Source organism: Somniosus microcephalus, chromosome 6 (genome assembly GCF_052327205.1).
Source record: "Somniosus microcephalus isolate GS21.2 chromosome 6, FLI_Smic_1.0, whole genome shotgun sequence".
Taxonomy (NCBI): domain Eukaryota; kingdom Metazoa; phylum Chordata; class Chondrichthyes; order Squaliformes; family Somniosidae; genus Somniosus; species Somniosus microcephalus.
In genome coordinates, this window is record NC_140992.1 from 48,987,815 (window position 1) to 49,013,471 (window position 25,657).

The 25,657-nt window shown below is 44.1% G+C and overlaps 1 protein-coding gene across 13 annotated transcripts in view; it reads left to right on the top strand.

Moving 5' to 3' along the window:
• LOC147115693 (eukaryotic translation initiation factor 4 gamma 1-like) overlaps positions 1 to 25,657 on the top strand; it is a 123,602-nt gene that overhangs the window by 60,159 nt on the left and 37,786 nt on the right. For all 13 annotated transcript variants that reach the window (XM_085990161.1, XM_085990168.1, XM_085990160.1 and 10 more), the window contains 4 exons: positions 15,349 to 15,430; positions 16,790 to 17,803; positions 22,388 to 22,479; positions 24,313 to 24,505. In XM_085990161.1, coding sequence (XP_085846287.1) covers positions 15,349 to 15,430; positions 16,790 to 17,803; positions 22,388 to 22,479; positions 24,313 to 24,505 — 1,381 coding nt within the window. The remainder of the gene's footprint in view (positions 1 to 15,348; positions 15,431 to 16,789; positions 17,804 to 22,387; positions 22,480 to 24,312; positions 24,506 to 25,657) is intronic.

A 25,657-nucleotide genomic window follows, 5' to 3' on the forward strand; every position in this document is an offset into this window, starting at 1 on the left:
CCATTGTTGGTATCCTGTTCTGACCATGCCAGATACCATCCAGGCATTTCTCCTCCCTATATTCCAGCCTTGGGCTTGTAGCATTCAGATCTACTAAAATGTCGTTGGCATGGGTCATTCACTTTGGTCTTATAAAGATAAGAAAGGCTTGTATTTATATAGTGTGCTTTACAACCAATGAAGTACTTTTTGAAGTGTAGTCACTGTTGTAATGTAGGAATGACACTTTGGCGTCATAGCTGTTAGCATCAAAAGAATCATGACTAATGCTAAGGAGTAAATATCAAAAGCCTGACCAAAATCTTAATTGCAGGCCTCATTGTCCAGCTCTTCTGCTTTGGAACCCGTTGACATTCAACAGGTTTGACACCTTCATGTTTAGACATATGTCAGCAGACTGGCTAGCACTTAATGGCTCAACCAGAACACAGGAAGCTTCTCAGATTCCATGTCTATAGGAAGAGTCTCAGATTCTATGTCTGTTCCTAAGGTATTTAACAAATGAGCCTCTCTGGCTGCCTCATTATGGGTTTAACAGCTCTGATGAGACAGAGTATTCTTCTTGGGGAAACTGATGTTCGTTAGTATTTGGTTCCCAGTGACCTTGGGGGTGGGGGGGTAGGAAACAGTCATATTATCTACCCCAGGATTGATTCCTGCTGAAAGTACAATGCAAGCCTCTCTTTGTTTAATGAGTAATTTGGATGGCTGTGGCATTTGAGGCATGGCATTGCTCGAGATCTCCAACTGAAGCCCTTTGCACAATGGACCTTAATGTCCTCCTGTCAAAGCATGGACAAGACCAAGCTTCAATTTTCAACTTCATTAGCAGTTTACAAATTGCATTCTGTCACATTGCAAGCTACAGCCAGCATCTTTGCATTGCACCGTCATACATTTTGAGGCCGCTTACAAGTTGAATTCTGGTTATATGTATATGGACTCTATCAACCTGACAAAGCTGCTTGGGTTAAAAATGGTGCTCCTCATTCAGTATTTACAAATGTCAACCTTTCTATCAATTGGTCTGCTGTCCGAGTAGATAATATGGCAAGTCTTTTTTTTTCCCTCTCTTCACCCCCACCCTGGGGGGAAAAAAACCACATGGGTCAAGATGCTGCTATTTCAGCTCTTCCCCCTTTCATCCACCTGTTTTGAATTCTTGAATTACTACCTCACAGCAAAGGTCATGGCAGCACATTTCTTGATGTTGATTCTTACAAACAAGCCCTTCAGTATTTAATTGAGATTTTAACAGTTGTATGAAAAGATTTTACTGTAAAATATAATACTGTTATCAATTTGTAGATTCTCCAATCCAGGTGTACATGTAACTGCTTTGAATTTAAACTTTTATAATTAAGGTCACTGCATATCTACATGTCGGCAGCAGCAGTTTTCCACAGTTCCATATTGGAGATCCATACTTTAGGATCTGAACATGATTTTATATAATCGTCTCAAGTTCCTGTGTGTGTGAGCCAAGTCTCTGAGGAAAAAACTTCTTTATGCTGATAGCCACAAGAAGAATCTGGATGGGAGAACCTGCGGGCAATAATGGCAGCGCAACTGTGTCCCTTGAATAAGTATCGCACAGCATTGAGTGGCTTTGGCCTTATTTATTCCTTCAGTTAATGTCCTATGTACATGTAATTTGAGAGCTAGTTGGTTCCTTCATTTTAACCCCACCCCCTCACTTTATAAGTTGGAATGACATTTTCTTCACATTGATGCTAAAGCTCAGTGCCACCTGTGAACCAGAAACTTTGCAAAAGTGAAGAAGAATTGTTTCCTATGCAAATTGATCACTATTGCCAGTTAAGTGTGTTTTCTACTGTCAATTGAGAGGACTTGGAACCATTGAAGGTCAATGTGGTGATTATTTCCTATGTTTAATAAGAAGTATTGTGATTGGTGAATGGGGTGGTTGTTCTCTGTGTTAGTAAGAAGTATTGTAATTGGTTGTTTCTACCTTGAGATATATGCTGTAAACTCATTGGTAGTGGATGTCAGGTGATTTGTGGTGGCCATCTTAAATTCAGTTCTCTCCAGTCATGGTTGGAGACTGGTGTTGAAAGATGTGCTACTGGATTTTTAAAGTTAATAAAGCCTAGATTAGAAAGGCAAATCTATTCTTTATTTCAATTTATTAACTTTTTATCAGAATGGAGCGATATCTTCAACCGGAACGATTCAATGCTGACCCTAATTCTGCAGGAGTGGATGATAAATGGAAACATTGGTATTGTACATGTGGTAAACCACCGTTATTGTTATTCACTTGTTGCTGCACACTGTTGTACCTATGCATGTCTCGACTGGCTCCACCCACAGGCCCAGGTATAAAGGTGATTGACCTGCAGCGACCTGCAGCCCCCTGCCTTCTTGGAACCCAGTCAACCACGAGAGGCATGCTCTGTTCTTTGCTAATAAAAGCCTTTAGTTACTCTCCTAACTCTCCGTCTTTTATGAGTAATTGATAGCGCATCAATTTTATTAGCAAAAACAAAATGTCGACCAAACGCTGAGCAGCAGGCTGCTGCACCAAACGCTGAGCAGCAGGCTGCTGCTGCGAGCCCTCAGACCAACATGCCTGGACCTAGACCCCCAAGAAGCGGGTTCGGCTACCAAATTTGCGCATTGGCTGCGTTGCTTCGAGGCCTACCTGCAAGCCTCAACTGTGACCCTGGACGAAAACAAGTTGGAAATCCTGGCCTCAAAGGTGAGCCACCAAGTTTATACAATAATCCAGGACGCGACGACCTACGGGGCGGCTATCGATCTGCTAAAAGGGCAATACGCACGCCCGGTAAATACGGTCTATGCCAGGCACCTCTTAAGATCCCGCAGACAGCAGCCCGGGGAATCGGTGGAGGCCTTCCTACGGGCACTACGGATACTTGGCCGAGACTGCGATTGCAAAGAAGTACCAGCCGCAGCACACACGGAGGGACTGATCCAAGATGCTTTCGTTGCGGGTCTAAGGTCTGACTACTCCCGGCAGAGACTGTTGGAAAAGGGAGAAATGGACCTGAGAAAGGCAGTGTCCCTCGCGCTCTCGCTCGACGCGGCCCACAGGAATATGGACGCCTTCTCCCCTAACCGCCCCGCAACGTGGACGCCACAACCTTGGGTCATGAGCCCCCAGATGCCCTATCACGTGGTACATGCGCCAACGCGCAGGTCGATAGACTGAAGACCCTCCACAATGACCTCTGCCACCTGGGGGTCACCAGGTTTTTTCACTTCATCAAATCCCGTAACCTGCCCTACTCCATCGAGGAGGTCAGGACCATGACCAGGAACTGCCAAATCTGTGCCGAGTGCAAACCGCATTTTTATAGGCCAGACGGAGCAAGCCTGATCAAAGCCACGCGCCCCTTTGAACGGCTGAGCGTCGATTTTAAAGGGCCCCTCCCCTCCTCCGACCGCAATGTGTACTTCCTCAACATAATTGATGAGTACTCCCGTTTGCCATCCCTTGCTCAGACATGACCAGTACCACGGTCATTAAATGTCTGAATGACCTCTTCGCCTTGTTTGGTTTCCCTAGCTATATTCATAGCGACGGGCTCATCCTTTATGAGCGACGAACTCCGGCAGTAGCTGCTCTCGAGAGGTATCGCTACAAGCAGGACCACCAGCTACAACCCCCGGGGGAATGGCCAGGTGGAAAGGGAGAATGCGACGGTCTGGAAGGCAGTCCTTTTAAACTTGAAATCTAAGGGCCTTCCGACCTCTCGCTGGCAGGAAGTCCTCCCTGCGGCGCTCCATTCCATTCGGTCACTGCTCTGTACAGCCACCAATGCTACCCCTCACGAGAGAATGTTCTCCTTCCCCAGGAAGTCCACATCGGGGGTCTCGTTACCGACATGGCTGACTTCTCCAGGACCCGTCCTACTGCGGAAGCACGCGAGGTCCCATAAGACGGCCCCCCTGGTCGAGAGGGTGAGCCTCCTCCATGCCAACCCTCAGTATGCTTACGTGGTGTACCCGGACGGGCGGGAGGACACAGTCTCCATACGAGACCTCGCACCTTCGGGTGCTCCCGAAACACCTCCCTCGCCACCCACCACTACCCACGCCTACCCCCAGTACGCTTACGTAGCGTACCCGGACGGGCGGGAGGACACAGCCCCCACACGAGATCTCGCACCTTTGGGTGCCCCTGAAACACTACCATTGCCATCCGCCACTACCCACAACCCAACCCCGCTAGACGGCATGCCGCAGCCCCAGGACCCGTCATTGACCACCCAACCACTCAATGAGACGCCAGATTCAACGTTGGATGCTGCACCATCACCGCCGCCACCACGACGATCAGGACGGCATACAAGGCTACCTGATGATAGACTTACTTACACGAACTTTTAGTACACTTCACCCCGCCGGACTCAATTTTAAACAAGGGGTGAATGTGGTAAACCACTGTTGTTGTTATTCACTTGTTGTTGCTGCACACTGTTGTACCTATGCATGCCTCAACATGTCTCGGCTGGCTCCACCCACAGGCCCAGGTATAAAGGTGATTGACCTGCAGCCCCCTGCCTTCTTGGAACCCAGTCAACCACGAGAGGCATGCTCTGTTCTTTGCTAATAAAAGCCTTTAGTTACTCTCCTAACTCTCCGTCTTTTATGAGTAATTGATAGCGCATCAGTACATTTACAAACTTTTTGGGTGTGTTGGAACAAGAGTCTCTGAATAAGCTGAATATGCTGATCAACTACATTGCTCCGGATGTGTATATATAAGTATATTTTGGACTGTAAAACTTACGAATTGGCTATTTCTACATTGGAGAAGATTTTTGTTAAACCAAAGAATGAGGTATTTGCACGTTACCTTCTACCTGCCCGTAGGCAGCAGGTGGGAGAATCCTTGGATACCTATTTACAAGCACTTCGGCACCTTAGTGCTAACTGTAATTATAAAGCCGTGACGGCCGAAGAATATAAGGAAGAATCGGTACGGGATGCTTTTATTAATGGACTGCTGTCTAGATCAATTCGTCAGCGGTTGTTAGAAAATAAGACTTTGGATCTCGAGTGCTTTTGAGCAAGCTTCTACATTGGATACGGCTCAGAGAAGTTCGGATTCTTATGCTCTTTCTAATCGGCCTGCGACTGTGGTTTCGGCAGTTCCGGACGAAAAGGAATTAGGTGGACTTAATGGGAGTGGTTTACTAGATTCTGAAACAGTTTCTACTTCGGCGGCTGTTGCCTCTAGGATTCAGAAGTGTTATTTTTGTGGGAACGTCCGGCATCCTCGTTTGAAGTGTCCTGCCCGGGAGGCTGTGTGTAGTAAATGCGGCAAGAGAGGTCATTATGCACGTGTTTGTAAATCATTAGGTTCAATTACCTCCTCTTTGACTATTCAACCTGTAGAGAGGGTGTTTATTGCATCAATTTCTGCTGCATTTGCTCATGGCCTAAACAAAGCTATAGTTATGGCCCAAGTTAATGGGTTAGAAGTGAAGGCTCTCATAGATACAGGCAGTACCGAGAGTTTTATAAGTCTTCAGTTTGCGAAGGAAAAGTGTTTGAAAATCTTGCCTGTTACTTATCAGGTGTGTATGGCTCAGACGACCCTTACTTCACAAGTAGCTGGTTGTTGCCTTGTGAAATTGATTCTTCTAGGTAATACGTATACTGATATACGCCTATCTATTTTGCCTAATCTTTGTGCGGATATTTTGATTGGTCATGATGTGCTTAAATTACACGAGTCTCAGTCTTTCGTTTGGAGGGACTAAGCCACCCTTATCCATTTGTGGATTAACTTCTTTATCCATTTCTCCATTATCACTTTTTTCTAATTTGATGCTGGATTGTAAGCCAATTGCTACCAAGTCAAGAAGGTATAGCAGTCAGGATAGAGAATTTATTAATTCTGAAGTCCAACGTCTTTTATTGGAAGGAATCATTGAACCTAGTTGTTCGCCTTGGCGGGCTCAGGTAGTTGTCACCACTAATGAGAGGCATAAGAAACGAATGGTGATAGACTACTCTCTCAAACTATTAATAGGTATACTCAATTAGATGCGTACCCTTTGCCTAAGATTGATGAGCTTATCAACAAAGTATCTCAGTATAAGTTTTTTTTTTAGCACTATTGACTTAAAGAGTACTTATCATCAGATTCCTATTAAGAGGGATCAACCATATACAGCCTTTGAGGCTGGTGGAAAGCTGTATCAGTTTTGCTGAATACCATTTGGTGTTACTAATGGTGTTGCTTGTTTTCAACGGGCAATGGATGCTTTTATAAGTGATAACACTCTCTCTGACACCTTTTCATATTTAGATGATATCACGGTGTGTGGTAAATCAAGGGTGGAGCATGATTCTAATTTAGAAAGATTCCTTCAAGCTGCGGAAAAAGTTGGTTTAACTTTTAATAAAGAGAAGTGTATCTTTTCGACTACTGAGGTAAATCTACTGGGGTATATTATCTCGGGAAATAAGATTAAACCAGATCCAGAACGTCTGCGACCATTGATCGATTTACCTTATCCTACTAATTCTAAGGCTTTGCAATGAGTTATTGGACTGTTTTCTTACTATTCTAATTGGATTGCAAACTTTTCGCAGAAGATCCGGCCCCTTATACGGGTTACGACATATCCTCTATCATGGAAGGCCAGGACATGTTTTGATAAATTTAAAAAGGATATCCTAGGAGCAGTTGTGCATTCTATTGATGAGCAGGTTCCCTTTGTGATTGAGACGGATGCTTCTGATTTTGCAATTGGGGCTACTCTGAACCAAAATGGAAGACCTGTGGCCTTTTTCTCACGTACTTTGAACAATAGTGAAAAAAGACATTCTTCAATAGAGAAAGAGGCATATGCAATAGTAGAAGCACTGCGTAAATGGAGACATTATTTATCGGGGCGACATTTCACGTTGGTAACCGATCAAAAATCTCTGTCCTTTATGTTTGATGTTAAACATTTTGGAAAGATCAAAAATGATAAAATAATGAGATGGAGGATTGAGTTGGCATGTTACCATTTTGACATAGTTTATCGTCCGGGGAAGGATAATGTTGCTGCTGATGCACTGTCGAGGGCTTATTGTTCTGTGATTCACGGAGATACGCTTATTAATCTTCACAATGCCTTATGTCATCCTGGGGTTACGAGGATGATACACTTCGTACGCAGTAAGAATTTGCCCTTTTCAGTTGAAGACGTCAAGCAGATGACTTCTTCATGTTCTATCTGTGCTCGGTGTAAACCGAATTTCTTTAAGCCTCAACGAGCTCATCTTATAAAGGCTACTTCTCCTTTTGAACGTTTGAGCGTTGATTTTAAGGGGCCTCTTCCTTCGACTCAAAATCGATACATATTTACTGTTGTGGATGAGTTTTCAAGGTTTCCTTTTGCTTTTCCTTGCGCAGATGTATCAGCTGCTACAGTTATCAAATGTCTGACTCAACTTTTTGTCATCTTTGGGATGCCTGCGTATATCCATTCGGATCAGGGAAGTTCTTTTATGTCTTCCCAGTTGAAGGAATACCTTCAGAGTCGGGGAATTTCTACTAGTAGAACTACCCCGTATAACCCCCAGGGTAATGGACAGTGTGAACGATACAATGGGGTGATCTGGAAGGCAGTTATGTTGGCTTTAACATCCCGGAACCTTAAGAATACACAGTGGGAAATGGTACTGCCTGATGCCCTGCATTCCATTAGATCATTGCTTTCAACGGCTACTAATGTGACCCCCCATGAAAGGCTCTTTAATTACCCGCGGAGATCTACTACGGGATATTCGGTACCTTCATGGCTTACTATGCAGGGACCTGTGCTGCTTCGACACCATGTTAGATTGTCAAAATATGATCCTTTAGTGGAGGAGGTGGAGCTGTTGGAGGCAAATTCCCAATATGCTCATATTCGATTCCAAGATGGGAAAGAAAGTACTGTTTCAATTAAAGACTTGGCTCCTTGTGGTGGCCAGCCCTCTTCCGAGGATACTAATAATAGTCATGATTCTGATAATGTGGATGTTGTTATAGATACTACGAATATTTCCAATCCTATTGCAGATAATTATACTTCTATTAGTCAGCCTTTGATGGATGTTCATGACCGTCCTAGTTTACTTCCTGATGGGATTTCCAATCCGGAAACCGTTGGCAATCGGGATATGGATAGCCTTCCTGCAGAAGATACTTCGGTGTATCCGGGTGTGGGAGGGCAAGGAATTTCACCAAGGTTAAGAAGGTCGACACGAACAAGATATCCGGTCGACCGATTGAAAATGGACTTTTAAATTGATAGTAATGTTTTAAAATTGTTGAAATATTATTTGTATTTTAGTTGTAAATAAATTAATTATAAATTGTAAAGGTTATTTTAGGTTGGAGCATGTTTTAAAAGGAGGGGTGAATGTGGCGATTATTTCCTATGTTTAATAAGAAGTATTGTGATTGGTGAATGGGGTGGTTGTTCTCTGTGTTAGTAAGAAGTATTGTAATTGGTTGTTTCTACCTTGAGATATATGCTGTAAACTCATTGGTAGTGGATGTCAGGTGATTTGTGGTGGCCATCTTAAATTCAGTTCTCTCCAGTCATGGTTGGAGACTGGTGTTGAAAGATGTGCTACTGGATTTTTAAAGTTAATAAAGCCTAGATTAGAAAGGCAAATCTATTCTTTATTTCAGTCATTTACTTCATTACGATGCAGTTTCTTGTACTAACTTGAATATCTGTTGGGGGCTGGCACAAGCGGCAATAACTTTTAAAGCGAGATTTATATAAACTTTAAAGAATAGTCAAAGGTCCACTCTGAGGAAGTCTCCACTTAAAAATTGTAGTTGTTTCCAAAGATTGCAAATAAAGAATGTCTACCTTTAGAGATTCATGATTGTCGTTTGAGTGTAAAGCAGCCTTCACACCGTATACATTTTACCAGCTGCCCCTAGCTCTTTTCGGTCTATAGTTCAAAATTATTTTACAATCTTGGCTATGCACTGGCATATGATACTTTGTATGGGGAATTAAAAAGTGTGCCTTTTGCAATTTGGAGAGTTGTAGGAGTTCCCCATAAAGATCTTTTAGAAAGGTTTGTGGTATGCGGCGGATCATTTAAATGCAGTGATTCTACTAGGTAATTTTTCTTCCCCTTTCTCCGTTATTGATTACATGTTGGAGATATGTGGGCTGTCCAAGACATGGCCTGTGGGCTCCATTATGCATTCCACAAAACCATGAGCTAATGATTTGCTGCTTGTGCACATATTTATTTTCCAGTTGGGTTAAAACATTTTGAACTTGGTTAGCTTGGAAGATTGGACCTAGGCTTCTTGAATTTAGACCAATGATGGAGCCATTTTTTAATACCAAATGGGGAGCAGCCTTTACCCATCATCTAGACCTGAGAAATTCAAAACACTGCCACCAGTGAAGAAACAGCAACTTCACAGGATGAGTGGTAGAGATTGCAGAGGAAGTAGCATCAACTCGAGTGGGCTAAGTTCGATAGCAGTCAGCGGTGGAGAGAAGACCAAACAAGACCAGCACCAGCCAGCCAATTTTAGTATATGGCTTGATTTTTGTTAAGGGTGTCCTGAATTTTCTCAAGCGTGGGCATTTTTTTTGTCGATGGGGAACTGTGTACACGGTGATACCAACATTGTCCAATCCTGTGATGTTTGGAATGATTTTAGACTGCTGCTTCTCGTAAAAGTAGAATTTTTTTATTCAAAAGGAAAGCGATTGTGTTGGACATGGTGGTGTTACTCATAATTCTGCCGGACTCTCAAGTGATATTGTGGCGGAGCCACCAAAGGACTGAGCGGTTGTACATAATTCCTGTAACAGCAATGTAGTTACTGTCTGTGCCTGTACCTTTTTTAATTACACTGTTTGACTGTACAATGTCTAGTTACCTTTACAGCACCGTTTCAACGTGATGATGTCATGCCGTTAGTCATGTGATTCCCCAATGGCGGGAAGAACGTGATGACGCCGGCCTTCAGACCAGGGGATCAGTCCTCATGGAGCCTTCAAGGAGAGCAGACCTGTAGTTGATGTATTCCAGCAGTTTCTAGTTAAAACCTGTTTTGTTCCATTAAAGTTCATTGTTTTAATTGTCTGAGTCGAACTCAGTCTTTTCGATAGGAACCTCTGTTCCTACATTGGTGACCCCAATTTCTACAAACAATTTTCGTGGAAGATTCATCATGGACACGAACGCCGTCGCGCTGAAACTGCCACAGTTCTGGGAGCAACAACCGGATGCCTAGTTTATCCAGGCTGAAGCCCAGTTTGCCATCAGGAACATCGTCGCAGATCAGACCCGTTATTATTACGTGGTCTCCGCCCTCGACCGCGCAACTGCCTCACGGATCATCAGCCTCCTCGGTAGTCCTACTGACAGCAAGTATGATGCGATTTAAGGCGCGGTTGCTTCAGGTTTTCGGGCACTCTAAGTCAGAGCGCGCTCGCCGGCTCATCACGCTGCATGGCCTCGGGGACTCCAAACTGTCCGAGCTCATGAGCCAAATGCTCACGCTCTTGGGTGCCGAACCGGAATGCTTCCTCTTCCGGGAGCTTTTCCTCTACCAAATGCCTGAGCAGGTACAGGCTGCCCTAGCCAGATCCGACATTACAGACTGCGCCGAGCTTGCTGCCGAAGCCGGTAAGATTTTCACGGTAACCCAGCAGTGCTGCGCGGCCACGAGGCGCCCATCCCCCACAGACGCGGTTCCAGCTCCTCCTACAAGGGGCTGGTGCTCCTACCACGCCCGTTTTGGCGCAAAAGCACGATGCTGCTGCTCCCCCTGCAGTTTTTCGCCCCCAAAAAAAACAAAGCTCCTGCAGCGTTCCTGGCGAAAGAGGACCGGGTCTAATGGGCGCTCCGCGGCTGCGATGGCCGTCGGATCTATGGGGAAACTTCTTTATCACCGATTCCCTATCGGGCCGACGTTTTCTTTGACACCGGGGCGCAGAGTAGCATTCTACCTGCGTCGAAGCTCGATATGCAGGCTGGGTACCTCGGTTTTTCCCTCGTAGCGGCTAATGGCGCAGCAATTCGAAGTCTGTTTCGGCGGTCAACGCTTCTTTTGGGAATTCGTCACGGTCACAGTCTCACAGGCCATCCTAGGGGTGGACTTTCTGTGCCAACAGCCTCCTCGTCGATGTCCGGCAGCACCGGCTGATCAACACGGCTGCCTTCCACTCGATTCCGTGCTACCACGGTACCTCCGTGTCGCGTTCTATTGCCTGCGCCTTCCCTCCTCCGGATGACTTCACTCGGCTCCTCGCAGAGTTTCCGGAACTGACGCCCACTTTCTCCTCTGCAACGAAGCATGGTGTTGAACATCATATCACCACTACTGGCTCCCCGGTTTATGTGCGGGCTAGAAGGCTCGAACCCGGCAAGCTCGCGGCTGCGAAAGCGGAGTTCGACACGATGGAGCGGCTCGGGATCATTCGACGATCCAATAGTCCCTGGTCCTCCTCTCCACATTGTTCCGAAACCGGGCGGCGGCTGGCGGCCATGTGGTGACTACCGACGCCTAAACGCCGCCACCACTCCGGATCGGTACCAGATTCCGCATATTCAGGATTTCTCGGCCCATTTGGCGGGAAATTCTATCTTTTTCTAAAGTCGACCTGTCCGGGGATATCACCGGGTTCCCGTGCACCCGCAAGACGTCCCGAAAACCGCAGTCATCACCCCTTTTGGCCTCTGAGTTCCTGCAGATGCCGTTTGGCTTGATCGCAGCACAGGCGTTCCAGCGTTTAATGGACTCCGTGCTCCGAGACCTACGCTTCATCTTCGTCTACCGTGACTACATTCTCATCGCCAGTGCTAGCAAGGAAGAGCACATCTCCCATTTGCGTTCCCTCTTTATGCGCCTCAGCCAGCACGGTTTAATCATCAACCCAGCCAAGTGCCAGTTCGGCCTGCAGCAGATCGATTTCTTGGGACACCGCATAACATCGGACGGCGCTGTCCCCTTAATGACGAAGGTGGAAGCGGTTACCTCTTTCCCGCACCCGCCAAGGCCTTGCAAGAGTTCCTGGGGATGGTCAACTTCTACCACCGTTTTGTCCCTAAGGCGGCTCAGCTTATGCAACCCTTGTACGGGGCCCTCAAGGGCAAGGCCGGTAAGGATCCAATCAGCTGGACAGCCGAGATGGACCAGGTGTTCGTCAACACCAAGAGCGCTTTGGCCAACGCAACCATGCTGGCGCACCCACTTCCAGGTGCCACCATCGCCCTTACCACGGACGCGTCAGACTATGCCATCGGTGCCGTGCAAGAGCAGTGGGTCAACGGCACGTGGCAACCGCTGGCGTTTTTCAGCCGTCAACTACGGAAAAATGAAAAAATATAGCACCTTCGATCGGGAGCTACTGGCCCTTTTCCTCACCATTTGCCATTTCCGGTTCTTATTGGAAGGATGTCCCTTCACGGCTTTTGTCAACCACAAACCTCTTAACGTTCGCAATGGCCAAGATCGCCGAACTGTGGTCCGCTCGTCAACAACGTCACTTGACCTTTATTTCCGAATTTACCACGGACATTCAACATGTGTCTGGTAAGGACAATCTGGTGGTGGATTGCCTCTCCCGTGCGATGGTGCACCTGGGGATCGACTACGCCCTCATGGCTGCAGATCAGGCCTCGGACACTGAGGTCCAATCATACCAAACCGTTCCCTCTAGCTTCCAAGCGACCGACGTCACTTTCCAGGCGCCACGCTCCTTTGCGACGTCTCCATGGGCGTTCCCCGACCTATCGCGCCGGTCGCATGGCGCCGGAAGGTGTTTGATGCCATACACGGGTTGTCGCACCCTGGGATGAAGGCTTCACAACGGCTTATGTTGGCGAAGTTCGTCTGGAAAGGTATGCGCCTCGATGTCAGTGACTGGGCTAACCTGCGTCGTCTGCCAGAAGGCTAAAGTCCAGCGTCATGTTAAAGCTCCAGTGGCTACGTTCGCTGTTTCGGAACGTCGTTTCGACCACGTGCATGTGGACCTTGTGGGGCCGCTCCCGCCTTCTAGGTTATACTCATCTCACCATGGTGGACCGCACCACTAGCTGGCCAGAGGCAATTCCTTTGGTTTCCACCACTTCGGCAGACATCGCTAGAGCTTTCATCTGTTGGGTTGCCCGTTTCGGGGTACCGGCGGACATCTCTTACCGTGGGCCACAATTTTCCTCGGAGCTTTGGAACGCTGCAGCTCGGGCTCGGCACCAAACTTCATCGCACCACCGCCTATCATCCACAGGTGAATGGCCTTTGCGAGCGATTCCACAGGTCGCTTAAAGCCGCCCTTCGGGCCAGTTTTCAGGGTGCAGGATGGGTGGATAGACTTCCATGGGTCCTTTTGGGTCTTCGTACGGCCCCCAAAGAAGACCTGCAATCATCCTCAGCTGAACTCGTCTACGGCCAGCCTCTCGCGAGTACCAGGGGCTTTCCTCCCTTCTCCCACAGAGCCATGGTCCGCCTCCCAGCAACTTGTTAGCCACCAGGAAGTGGCCAGATGCTTCGCTCCGGTGCCTACATCAAATCACGGCTTATAGAACTCCCACGTGCCACCGGGACTGAAGAATGCTGAGCATGTATTCATCCGCCACGACGCTCACCGGGATCTGCTCAAACCCCCTTACACTGGTCCTTCCCGCGTCATCGAACCAGGAGACTAATCCTTTTCGGTCGACGTCTGAGGAAAGCCGGATCACATCTCTGACCGATTGAAGCCGGCTCACCTGGATCTGGACCACCCAGTCGTTGTCGCTCAACCACCCAAGCGTGGCCGACCGCCCGCAGCCGCCGCGCCAGATCAACCGAAGCCGCCCGCCAACTCGACCACGCTCGCCGCGCCTGCTCAACCACAACCGACTGCCAGCTCGACCACCGGTCATCAACTTCCTCTGCCAGGGCATCTAAGTCGATCAGACAGACTTGTCAGACCTCCTCCTCGTCTCACTTTTTTTGTTAAAGACAATTCTGGGGGGGTGCATGTGGCGGAGCCACCAAAGGACTCGGAGCGGTTGTACATAATTCCTTTAACAGCAATGTAGTTACTGTCTGTGCCTGTACCTTTAATTACACTGTTTGACTGTACAATGTCTAGTTACCTTTACAGCGTGGTTTCAACGTGATGACGTCATGCCGTTCATCAAGCGATTCCCCAATGGTGGGAAGAACGTGATGACGTCATGATGTCAGCCTTCAGACCAGGGGATCAGTCCTCGTGGAGCCTTCAAGGAGAGCAGACCTGTAGTTGATGTATTCCAGCAGTTTCTAGTTAAAACCTGTTTTGTTCCATTAAAGTTCATTGTTTTAATTGTCTGAGTCGAACTCAGTCTTTTCGATAGGAACCTCCGTTCCTACAATATAATCAAATGTAGCCCTCTTACGTGAGTGCCCTGCTTCAGTCGGTTGAACACCACTGCCAAAAGAAAAGTGGAGAAACTGAAGGTAGTAATGGTGTCACAAAATGTTGGAGACAGGATTAAACCATTTGTCATTTGATAATATTAGGTTAGCGACTATGCGACAGTGTTACCTATAGATGGGTGCGGTAAGATTGTCGTGTGTACATGCTAAATTTAAATTGGTGCCAAGAGTTGCTTTAACATTGAAGTGTTCTGCCATCAAACTAGATAAATTGGGTGTTTAGAAATGCAATGATACATTGCTCTGACATTGAATTTCACAGTATGTATTTCTTGTGGCAAATGTTCAGAACCCATGATTATCAGCAAAACCAAAACGTTGAAATGTTGTTTACCCATTCGACCTGTGTTGTCCAATACATTAGCCACTAGCCGCATGTGGCTAATTGAGAATCCAGCTGTGGCTAATTGCAATTTTGATTATCAGTAAAGGACAGAGTCGGGTATCTCCGTACTCCTATTCGCATGGCCTATGCATGTGTTAGGGCAACCTTTTGGTGTGTTTTGTTGGTAAAATTATAAGACGAAAAGCAGAGTGCAAATGTTTTTCAATCGTTGAGTACTTTACTTCCATGTTTACTGAATGATGGTAGGTGTTGGGTAAATATATGCACATGGAATGCATTTACCTATATTGAGTGTGTTTGTAAGGGGTTTTCTACTAAAATTAGTGCATGTGGCTAAAATGGTGTCACCTGAGCTGCACCTGTGGCTATTTAGCCATTTCTATTGGAGAACATTGCTTTAGACTGCTGGTAGTTTTCAAATGCAACTGTCTGCTGAATAATTTTAACCACCTAAATCTCTCATAATTTAGTATCTTGTATAAAGTGACAATCTTGGAAGTTTTGGCGCAAGACTAAATATTACGATTGTGGATTTGCCCTATACTAATCGGCAGTCCTTTCCATTCAACAGTCTGCAGGAAGCTTGGAGGGAGGTGGTGCCGTACAGGCTAATGGGGAAAATCCTCATCCAGTGCCAGTCGTCATCCGACCAGGTAAGCTGAAAAGGGTCAAGCAACTGTTTGGTGCAACATTTAAAGTAGCACGGTGGCATAGTGGTTAGCACTGTTGCCTCACAGCACCAGAGACCCGGGTTCGAATCCGGCCTCGGGCGACTGTCTGTGTGGAGTTTGCACATTCTCCCCGTGTTTGCGTGGGTTTCCTCCGGGTGCTCCGGTTTCCTCCCACAGTCCAAAGATGTGCGGGTTAGGTTGATTGGCTATGATAAATTGACCCTTAGTGTTAGGGGGATTAAATACGTGGGGTTACGGGGATAGGGTGGGATATGTGTTGGTGTAGGGGTTACGGGGATCGGGTGGGATATGTGTCGGTGCAGGCTCGATGGGCCGAAATGGCCTCTCTGCACTGGGGTTTCTGTGATTTCTGTGATTGTGGCAACCATTTTGTTTTCACACATTTAACCAAAAGAGGTGTATTTTCAATATGGATGAAAGATTACCAAACTGTAATTTTGGGTGGTAAGATTTGTTCTTGCAAACATTTTTCTAACTTGTAATTTTATTTAACTTTTGGCAATAATTCTAGGAACTATATTCCTAACTTATTTAGACTTGATATAAACAAATGGGTATTGCTGTCATTTCATTTTGGGGGACACCTGGTGATACTATTCCTTCCAAGAAATTATACCCTGGTCAGTCATGATCTCCCATTACTCTCAACATACCCCCAACCTTGAAGTGTGCCATGTTTCAGTCTGGGCTTATTTTATTGCCATTTAGTGATTTCTGTACAATTTTGATGCATTGGGAAGAGTTTACCATTGTTTTTAATTTTGCAAGGTTAGTGTGCCATTTTCAACAATGTTATGTAGAACACTAGCTCACTGCAGCCAACCATAGTTGGGTTGAGTCTGCTTTGGCTACAGGACAGATACCAGTTCCTGTGTTTTTATAGTTGAGTATCACTGACTTGACACAACACCTGCTGAATCTGTCTTCTGGTCGCATGACTTTTTGAAGTGCGAAGCCTGTTTGAAATTCAGCACAAAGGCTCAATGCCACCAACTCATTTGCTGGAAGGCGATCCTGGCTACAGCAATGTCAAACCTTGATGCTTCTCAGCATAGAGACAAGATGGTTGCAGAAGCTCGAAACAGTGGCTCAAATGGGAGTGGAGAAAGTGCCCAGGTTACTATGGCCCCACAACGTATATAATTAGACTCGAGCTACCTCAACACTGTTTTGGCGACTAGGTTAGGACTTGTGATTGTAGACCCACATCCATCCTGTAGTCCTCCACGATGCTCTGATAGTCGCAGTTTTGCGTTTACATAATCTTGAAGGTATTTAATGCTGCTGATATTAAGTTCCTTTTTTTGTTTGTTTTAATAGATAAGCCAAAGTCTCCTGCAGCGAAACCAGTAGAGGAACCGAACAAACCCGAGAAATCTATTACACCTGAAATTGTGGAAAGCAAATCTGAAATTAACACTAAACTGACAGACTCTGAGGAAGTGCTGGAAACTCCAGTCACTGAGCCAGATGACACTACAACCACTGTAGTCTCTTGTGACATGGATGTGACTGTGACAGATTCTCTACCACCTGATCATAACGATGATGAAATGAACCCTTTGGCAGAACCTGTTTCTTTGCCACCTGCAGCTACAGAAATGCAGAAGTGTGAAACAGAGGAGGTACAAGAGCTACAAAAAGAGGAGGAGGAGGTGATTGCAGATGAATCTAGCTCAGAAGACTTGACAGTGGAAAGTAATGGTGTTATGCCAGTACAAGCAGATGAACCTAGTCAAGAATCTGAACCTCCTCTTGAACCTCCCCTTGAACCTCCCCTTGAAGCTCCTCTTGAAGCTCCCCTTGAAGCTCCACTTGAAGCTCCTCTTGAAGCTCCTCTTGAAGCTCCTCTTGAAGCTCCTCTTGAAGCTCCCCTTGAAGCTCCCCTTGAATCTCCCCTTGAATCTCCCCTTGAATCTCCCCTTGAATCTCCCCTTGAATCTCCCCTTGAAGCTCCCCTTGAAGCTCCCCTTGAAGCTCCCCTTGAAGCTCCCCTTGAAGCTCCCCTTGAAGCTCCCCTTGAAGCTCCACTTGAAGCTCCTCTTGAACCTCCTCTTGAACCTCCACTTGAAACTGTGATGGATTCACCCATTGCACAACCTGAAGAACTGAAGTTGACTAATGGTCTGGAGCTTTCAACAGAGCAGGATTCAGAAGCTCAGCAGGAATCTGACAGCCCAATTTCTGAACCTGAAGCAGCAAAAGTTGAAGAAAGTGCTGTAGTCTTAGTACCTTCTGAGGAGAAGGAAGAAGAGGACATTGTAGAAGTCCAATCACAGGATGCCTCACCAACAGCAGCTACTTTATCCCAGACTATTGACAATCCTATGCAAGGTATTAGTAATAGATGTTGGTTAACAGTTCAGGTACAGAGGTCATTGTAATGACCAATGTTGTACAGGTTTAAATATTGTAACTGATGAACTACTGTGGTTTTTTTTCCTAGAATTCAACAGGTAAGTATAGCAGATGGCTTATTTTAAAAATTGATGGGAACAATTATGTAACATATTTTATATAAAATTAACACTTTGCATTGCTTGATTGTGTATAATTTATATAATGGTCAGCTTTGAGGTTCTAATGCATAAGCCTATTAACACTGTGTTCAGTGCCCCTTAATTTTAATCCAAAATTTAGTGGATCTGTCGAAGTGGTTGTGCTGCTTGGTCAACTAAATCTTATAATTTGTAATGTAAAGAAATGCTGATAAAGTCGAAATGAAAGCGGCCAAAACCAGTTTACCGTTTAATTTAAAAATAGCTTTATTAAATTTCTCTAATGTGACAACGCTAAAAACGGTAATGAGGTTTGCAATTTTTGACGGTAGATTGACTGAGATGATGGCACCTGCATGTCCTTCATCTGTGGACGTGATGAGCCCAATATAATAACTTTGTCATTCTAGATTCTAGTGAGGAAACTGATTTGGCTGGATTAGTTTTAATTGAAAAATGCTTGTTTGGTATGTAAATGTATATTTCAAATGTATGTAGTTTTTTCAACTTTTAAAAAAGGTCCTGTTTGGGTACAGTAATAGGAAGTGTAAAGAGTATTTTTTAAATTTGGAATGTGGCAAGGCTATATTTATTGCCCATATCTAGATGCCCCCAAGAAGGCGGTAGTGGTGGGACTTCTCCTTGAACTGCTGCAGTCTTTCTGGTGTGGTAGTAGGGAATACTAGGTTATTGACTCAGCAATGATGAAGGGACGGTGGTGGTAAATGGCCGTCAGGGTGGTGGCCGACTGGGAGGTAATGGTGTTCTCACATTACCACTCTTGTCCTTCTCAGTGGTAGAGGCCGCAGGAGAGGGAGGTGCTCTTGAAGTAACCTTGATGCATCATTTAGATTATCTCACTGCATCCATCGTGCACTGGTGGTGGGAGGGGTGGATATTGAGTCCAGGAGCTCATTAAGTAAACTGCTCTGTCCTGGATGGTAATGATGATAAGTGTCTTCAGTGTTGTGGCTACTTTAGCAATGTAAACCTCGTCTAAGATCATTCCTTGGTGCTTGAGGGGAAAGCACTGAGGTTGGTTTTTCTGACCTTTTTTTTTCTTTGGTTAGTAAGGCTGGAGAGCTGAAAATTGGAACCAAGGAATGACTTGGAATTAGATGCCATATTTTGGTTAAAATGATTGCCACCCTAAAGTCGGGAAAATCCAAAGTACAGTCTATAGGATTCAAGAAACTAAATTGATTTTGCCGTGTATGAAGTTGACACCCCTCCTCCCAAGGCAAGTTTTAATTTATCAGGACAGGACTGGTGTTTTGAGAAGTGGGGTGGAAGGGGGAGAGAAGGAAAAATACAAAAATAGAATCCCCTATGACAGTGACTCAGGTTTTAGTGGGCTGTGACTGAGTACTAGCCTCATCAGTGGATGGTGAACTATTGATGTTGCACTTGGGGTCATGCAAACTGATGATATATAAAGCATACTGTTGACACTAAGTAATGCTGTTGAATACAAGTTTCTAAACATTTTTGTTTGAAGTAAGCAAGTAATATAATCAGACTGCATTATTCCGAATAAGAACATTGCTATGGAATATTAGTTTCCTACTTAAATTCTGCTAATATAAAGTTAATTGGTTTCCTTAATTAGTTTCTAATGTAAACTAAACCAAAAGCTCTTAACCGTGTAGTAAGCTGGGCTGAACCGTTGATGGGTAAACTTACAAACAGTAGGAAGTATTTGGTATGAAAGAAAGACTGCACATACGCCTAAACAAAAACCCGACTTGTGCAGTTAAGCAACCATCCTCAATACATGAGATGAGACAGTAACGAGCCTAAAAAAAAGTCTTGCACAAATGCAAGGAAATGTGGAAATCCAGTGGACTGGGATAAAAAGCAACAGAAGGATACAAAAGTAATGAGGCACAAAAAGAAATATGAAAAAAAAAACATAAGTTGAGGGGAGGAACTTACTGAATTTAATATGCAATAAACAAAAAAAAGGTAATGAAGAAAATTAGTGGGGCTTGTGATAAATCTCTAGGACCTGGTGGTTTTCACCATAGTGAAACAGGGCAAGCTTGCATCTTTTTTATTTTTTGTTTACAGGTTTAAAAAAAAAATAGGTGGGAAAATTGCAAATGTTAGTCATAATTTTCCAAAATGCTCTAAATTTGGAAATTGTGCTTTTTGGATGGGGAAAATTGCAAATGTCACTCCATTATTTAAGAAGGGGGGGAGGGAGAAACCAGGAAACTACAGGCTTGTTGGTTTAAGTTCAGTTGTGTGGAAGCTGCTGTTATCTATCGTCGGGGACAGAGTGACTGAGCACTTAGACAAGTATCAGCTGATCATGGATTTGTGAAGGGTAGGTCATATCTCACTAATTGAGTTGAATTTTTTGAGAAAGTTACTGACATTATGGATAGGAGAGTGCCTGTGAATGTTGTCTATATGGACTTCCAGGAAAGACTTGATAAGGTTCTGCACAAGAGACTATGAAAGCACATGGAGTTGGAGGTAACCTTATGACATGGGTTGGTAATTGGTTGGGAAGTTGGGGTAAAGGGAATGTTCTCTGATGTGATGTCATGCATGGTGTTCTCCAGGGATTATTTATGTCAATGACTTGGTTGAATGAATGGAGAGTTGACATGAAGTTTGACAGTAAGTTCTGTGGATGGAAGCAGGAAGTTATAACGCGACATGGATTAAGTGAGTGGGCAGAACTGTAGCATGAGGTTCAATGTGGAGAAGTACGAGGTCATCCATTTTGGATCTGCAAACGGCAAATTGGAATATTTACTCCATGACGATTGAGGAGCAAAGGAATTTAGATGTCCACATACACAAATCACTAAAAGCTAGTGCAGAGGTACAAAAAGTGATCAAAAATGTGAATGAAATGTTGGCCTTAATGTCAAGGAGACTGGAATATAATGGGGAGAAAGTTATGCTTCAGTTGTATAGGGCTTTGGTTAGACCCCAAATAGAGATATGGGCATTGCACTTTAGAAAGGGTACATCAACTGTGGAGGAGGTACAGTGCAGATTCACCAGAATGATGCTGGGCATTTGAAGGTGAAATAGAGGACAGATTGCATTAACTTGGCTTGTATTCCCTTGAGTTTAGTAGCTTGAGGGATGAGTTAATTGAGGTGTTTAAAATGATGATGGGTTTGATCAAGTAGATACAGCTAAACTATTTCCTCTGGAGGTGGAATCCAGAACAAGGGGGCAAAAAGAGTTGGGCCATTCAGGGGTGAAATCATGCAAAGGGTATTGGAAATCTGGAGCTCTGTTCCCCAAAAGGCTGTGGATGCTGGGTCAATTGAAATGTTAAAGACTGAGATTGATGAATTTTTGTTAGGCAAGGGTATGAAGGGATATGGATAAAAGGTGGGTAAATGTAGTTGAGGTACAGATCTAATTGAATAGCAGAACCGGCTCGAGGGGCTGAATGGCCTATCCCGTTCTATGTTTCTAAGCATATGTGTGACATTTATTGATTCAATGTCACTTATGGTTAATTGCCACGTACGATTTTATTAAACAGTGGCATTACTTAGTTTTGAGATCCCAGTAAAAACTACAGGACTTCCTTACCTCCTTCAGTTTTTAGTTCCTCCTACAGTCTCTTCACCTTGGGTAATCACTTTATTTACCCGGTCTTCTCTTTTCAGCCTGCATATTTGGGTCTCCCTCACTGATTTCTAATTTTTTGTCTCTGTTCATACAACTTGTCATCTATTCTTGCATCATGGTTGCCATTCTCTGTGCCTCTGCACTACTGACATTTATAGAGCAATGCGCGTAGGGAAACATTGTTATAAATAATACCATTACTGTGGGGTGGCATCTGGTTGGGAAACCCGTGCACATGTACTTAAACATAGCAAAGAGCAGTAACCTGCGTTCTAAGTCTTCAACTAATTGAAAAGAGCTGGAGTGCTTGATTTTGCATGACAGAAATTGTAAACCAGATGGGCTAAATGGTATTCAAAGTTAGAACAGACTTTGCAACAGCAATTATAATAGTGCAAAACAAAAATGATGAAGTGCTGCATTTTGGCTGAAGTCTTCCTTATGTCACTACTGTGGCGCACTGGCTTTATACTGTACATGATGATATGGCACCAAAGGTGCAGTATAATGGCAGCACTGCTATCCATTTTAAAAATACCTATGAATATATCATTTTCTTCCCCTTTACCCCATTTGGTAGCTAAATTCTAATTTTAAGAAGCTCACAAAATTTACTTGTAATCTTGGCAACTTCATGAACAGAAACTTCATTGTTCTAGTGTGGTTTATTAACTTTCTGTTTACAGTAAGCTTAAGGCAATGGTCATGCTGATCCTTGATGGGCTTTACCTGTGCCAATTTATAGGACTGATCCTATTACTGGTGTGGGATAGTTTCTGAATGTTGTCAATTCACTGTGAACATCTCCTTTTAGCTGCAGCTGTATCTGTGCCAAAGAAGAAGAGGAAGATGAAGGACTTGAACAAGAAAGAAGCGGTTGGAGATCTACTAGATGCTTTCAAAGAGGTACTAGTTTTACTTCATAAAGTAGTTAAGCACAAGTTAGAAATGCTAATTACAGTAAATGATTGGGTAAAATATCTATTGGCAGGGCCATTTGGTAGTACAGGAAACTCGATTTACCGGCACCTAAATAACCAGAAATCTCTGTTAACCGGCAAAATTCAGGAGTAGGTTCAGGTAAGTTTTACTTCATATTAGTGGCCGTTCCTGGATCTGTGGCCGTGTAACTGGGGTTCCTGCACCTGTTGCTATGCAATAGGGACGCCTGGATCTGTGGCTGGGGTTACTGCACCTGTTGCCATGCAACAGGGACGCCTGGATCTGTGGCTGTGTACGGGGCTCTCGTACCTTTTACTATACCTCTGTAATCCGGACTTTTTGATAAACCGGCACCACGCCGGTCCCGTCGGTGCCGGATAAAAGAGTTTCCTGTACCTATATTTTGTACATTTAAAAATTGCAATGCAGACCAAGATTCTGCATTTTTTTGCTGGAAGTATGTTATTGAAACTTTTGTCATTTTTTTCATGGAAACTGATGGTTGGGATAAGTTTAACAGGTTACTTGCTGCACCAAGATTTAAAGCCAATGCTGATCTAAATGATCTTAACAGATCTACAGATTAGTAAATGAGGTCTCAGCAACACAGGCTAAGGACCATTTGTACCTTGCTTCCCTTTAACATAACCCGTGGCCCTCTAGTCTAGATGCTTCATGTGCCCCCTATCTCATTTCATAGCCTGTCAGGCAGTGGAATGCTATTTAGTTCTGTTTCTCCTTTCCTTGCATTTCAGCATGAGATTGCTGTTGGGCGGCAGGGTTATTTTGGCTTTGATTCAGCAAGTGAAAAATACCTGTTGAAGTAGAGCTATTTATTGGAACCAATGTTCCATTTAGTGTGTTTTATATACTGAGAGAAGCATTTTTCCTAACAATCACTAAAAACCCCAAGTTATTTCCTTGATGGTGAAGGTGAATTACTGTAGGAATACTCTGGGACATATTTCACTTTGTTCTTTTCCCATCAGCTAGGAAAAAAAACACGTTCCCAGTTATTTTAATTTTCCAGTTCCAGCAAACAGTTTCAAATTATTTCCCAACAAGTTTCTGGTTTGTATCCTGGAAGTTTATTTTTTTGCAGTTTTAGTCTACATAGCTTTTGCTATTCGTATTTTGGGAAGCAACCTTCTGTTTGCTACCTTGATCTGATTGATAAGGTACCATCGCAGTACATGTATGTCACACATCCTTAAGTGACACCTGGTTTCAATTACTGTAAAGAACAGCCAGGATCATGATAGCCAGCCTACTGCTTGGGGCATGTTTGTAGCAGGTACCATGCTGCCGATCAAACGTTTGTTTTTGGCTACTTTTCTAATCATTAGTAATGTGTTCCACATGCGTGCTGCCAAATATTTAGAAGTCTCTTAAATGGTACAGGAGACTTTGGTTTATCCGGAGGTTGTATGTCTGGAAACCTCGATCTACCGGCAGAAATCAGGAGCCGTTCTGTTAAGTTTTTCTTCTCGTGGCTTTTTTTCCCCAACAGTCAGGCTCTGGAAAGTCTCTCTGAAGCTGTTGCTAAGCTACAGAGACGTTTCCAAAGGTACAGGCCGACTTTGAAGCTGTTGCTAAGCAACAGTGTTTGTTGTCAGATACGGAGATGAAAATCTCCGTATGCTTCAACATTAACTTTGTATGTCGGGCAGTTTTGATAGATCGGCAACAGCTCGGTCCCATCGGTGCCGGATATAACAAAGTTTCCTGTAATAGTAATTCAGAATTATCTGAAACTGTAAATTAGGAATTGCATACTCAAAAAATATTTTTCTGCAGTCTCAAGTAAAAGAACCTGCAGCTGAGACTGACGTCCAGCCTGTTGCTGTACCTGTCGAAGTGAATGAAACAATTGCTCCCACCCGTGCCGAACCAGAGGAAACCTGGGAAGAGAAGGAGGATAAACAAGACGTAGAGAACATCAAGCCAGATGGAATTAAATTGTTAGATCAGAAATATCAATACAAAGAAGGTGAGCCTAGCAGTTTGTTTTTTAAAAAAAATAATTAAAAAAATCTGAAACTAAAACCATGTGAATCACAGAAACTTATGGGTTTGTGATCTAATCTTGGAGAGGAGAATGGGAGCGAAGACATTTTTAGATGTTAAAAAGTGATTATAAAACAGGCAGAACTTTTTTCCAGCAGTTACATAATGGAATGGCGAAGCATCTGAAGGGAAATCTTTTCAGTTATCAAAGACTTGGAGCCCAGAAAGAGTTGGACTGTTTTATTGTACTGTGTAATTAACCACATCTTTTTCACTGGTTCCCTACCCATGTTCCATGTTGTGTATGCAGCATATGATTATGAATTATAATGTGTTTCTAAATAAAATAATTTTTAAATACAAGTCAAACTGCCGTACTCTAGCTATAATGGAATTGCTCAAGCAGTAACTTGTCTTTCATGCTTATAATTTGGTCATTTGCCACTAGGTGGGGATAAACTGATGTAGCTCTAGATGTTTAGCCCAACACTTGTTGAAAATGTTACAAGTACTTCTGATCGTGTGGTGTTTAGTTTTGTTTCAGTTCTTTGTACTGAATATTCTGAGCCAAAAACATTGTATTTCTAATTTATTTAAACTCCATGTACAAATAGGAAATAATTTATTTTGTTTTGCTGGGGATGTGGGGTGGAATATATGAGAGGAGAGAAACTCCTATGATGGTTTTGAATGTCCTGGGCAGATTATCATGTATTCTGATACCATTGGTTCATTCTCTACTATTGTCATCCTGTTTCCTATGTAAGAAAAGTTTGAGCATTTTAAAGCTGTTTACTACCAGGTTTATTTTTTTGTCTTGTAGGACAGTTTATTTTGAAGTTCATCAAGTTTTTGGTTTTATAGTTTTAAGATCTTGCAGTTTTCTACCAGCACCATTTTGACTTCTTGCCTTTTACCCGTCAGAGTAAGTCCGCGCTCTTAGTCATGTTGTCATCTGTCACCTGCCATTGTTGAGAGTGGTTGTTGGAGAACAAATAAATGTGGCTCGATGATGATGCTCCATGACCCAGATTTCTTGACCTCACTTGAATTTGGATGCAAGTAATGTAAGCCATTTGAAGTTATGCACTGCAAGGAATTTTAAGTTCCTCTGTCCTTCAAGATAGTTATTTAC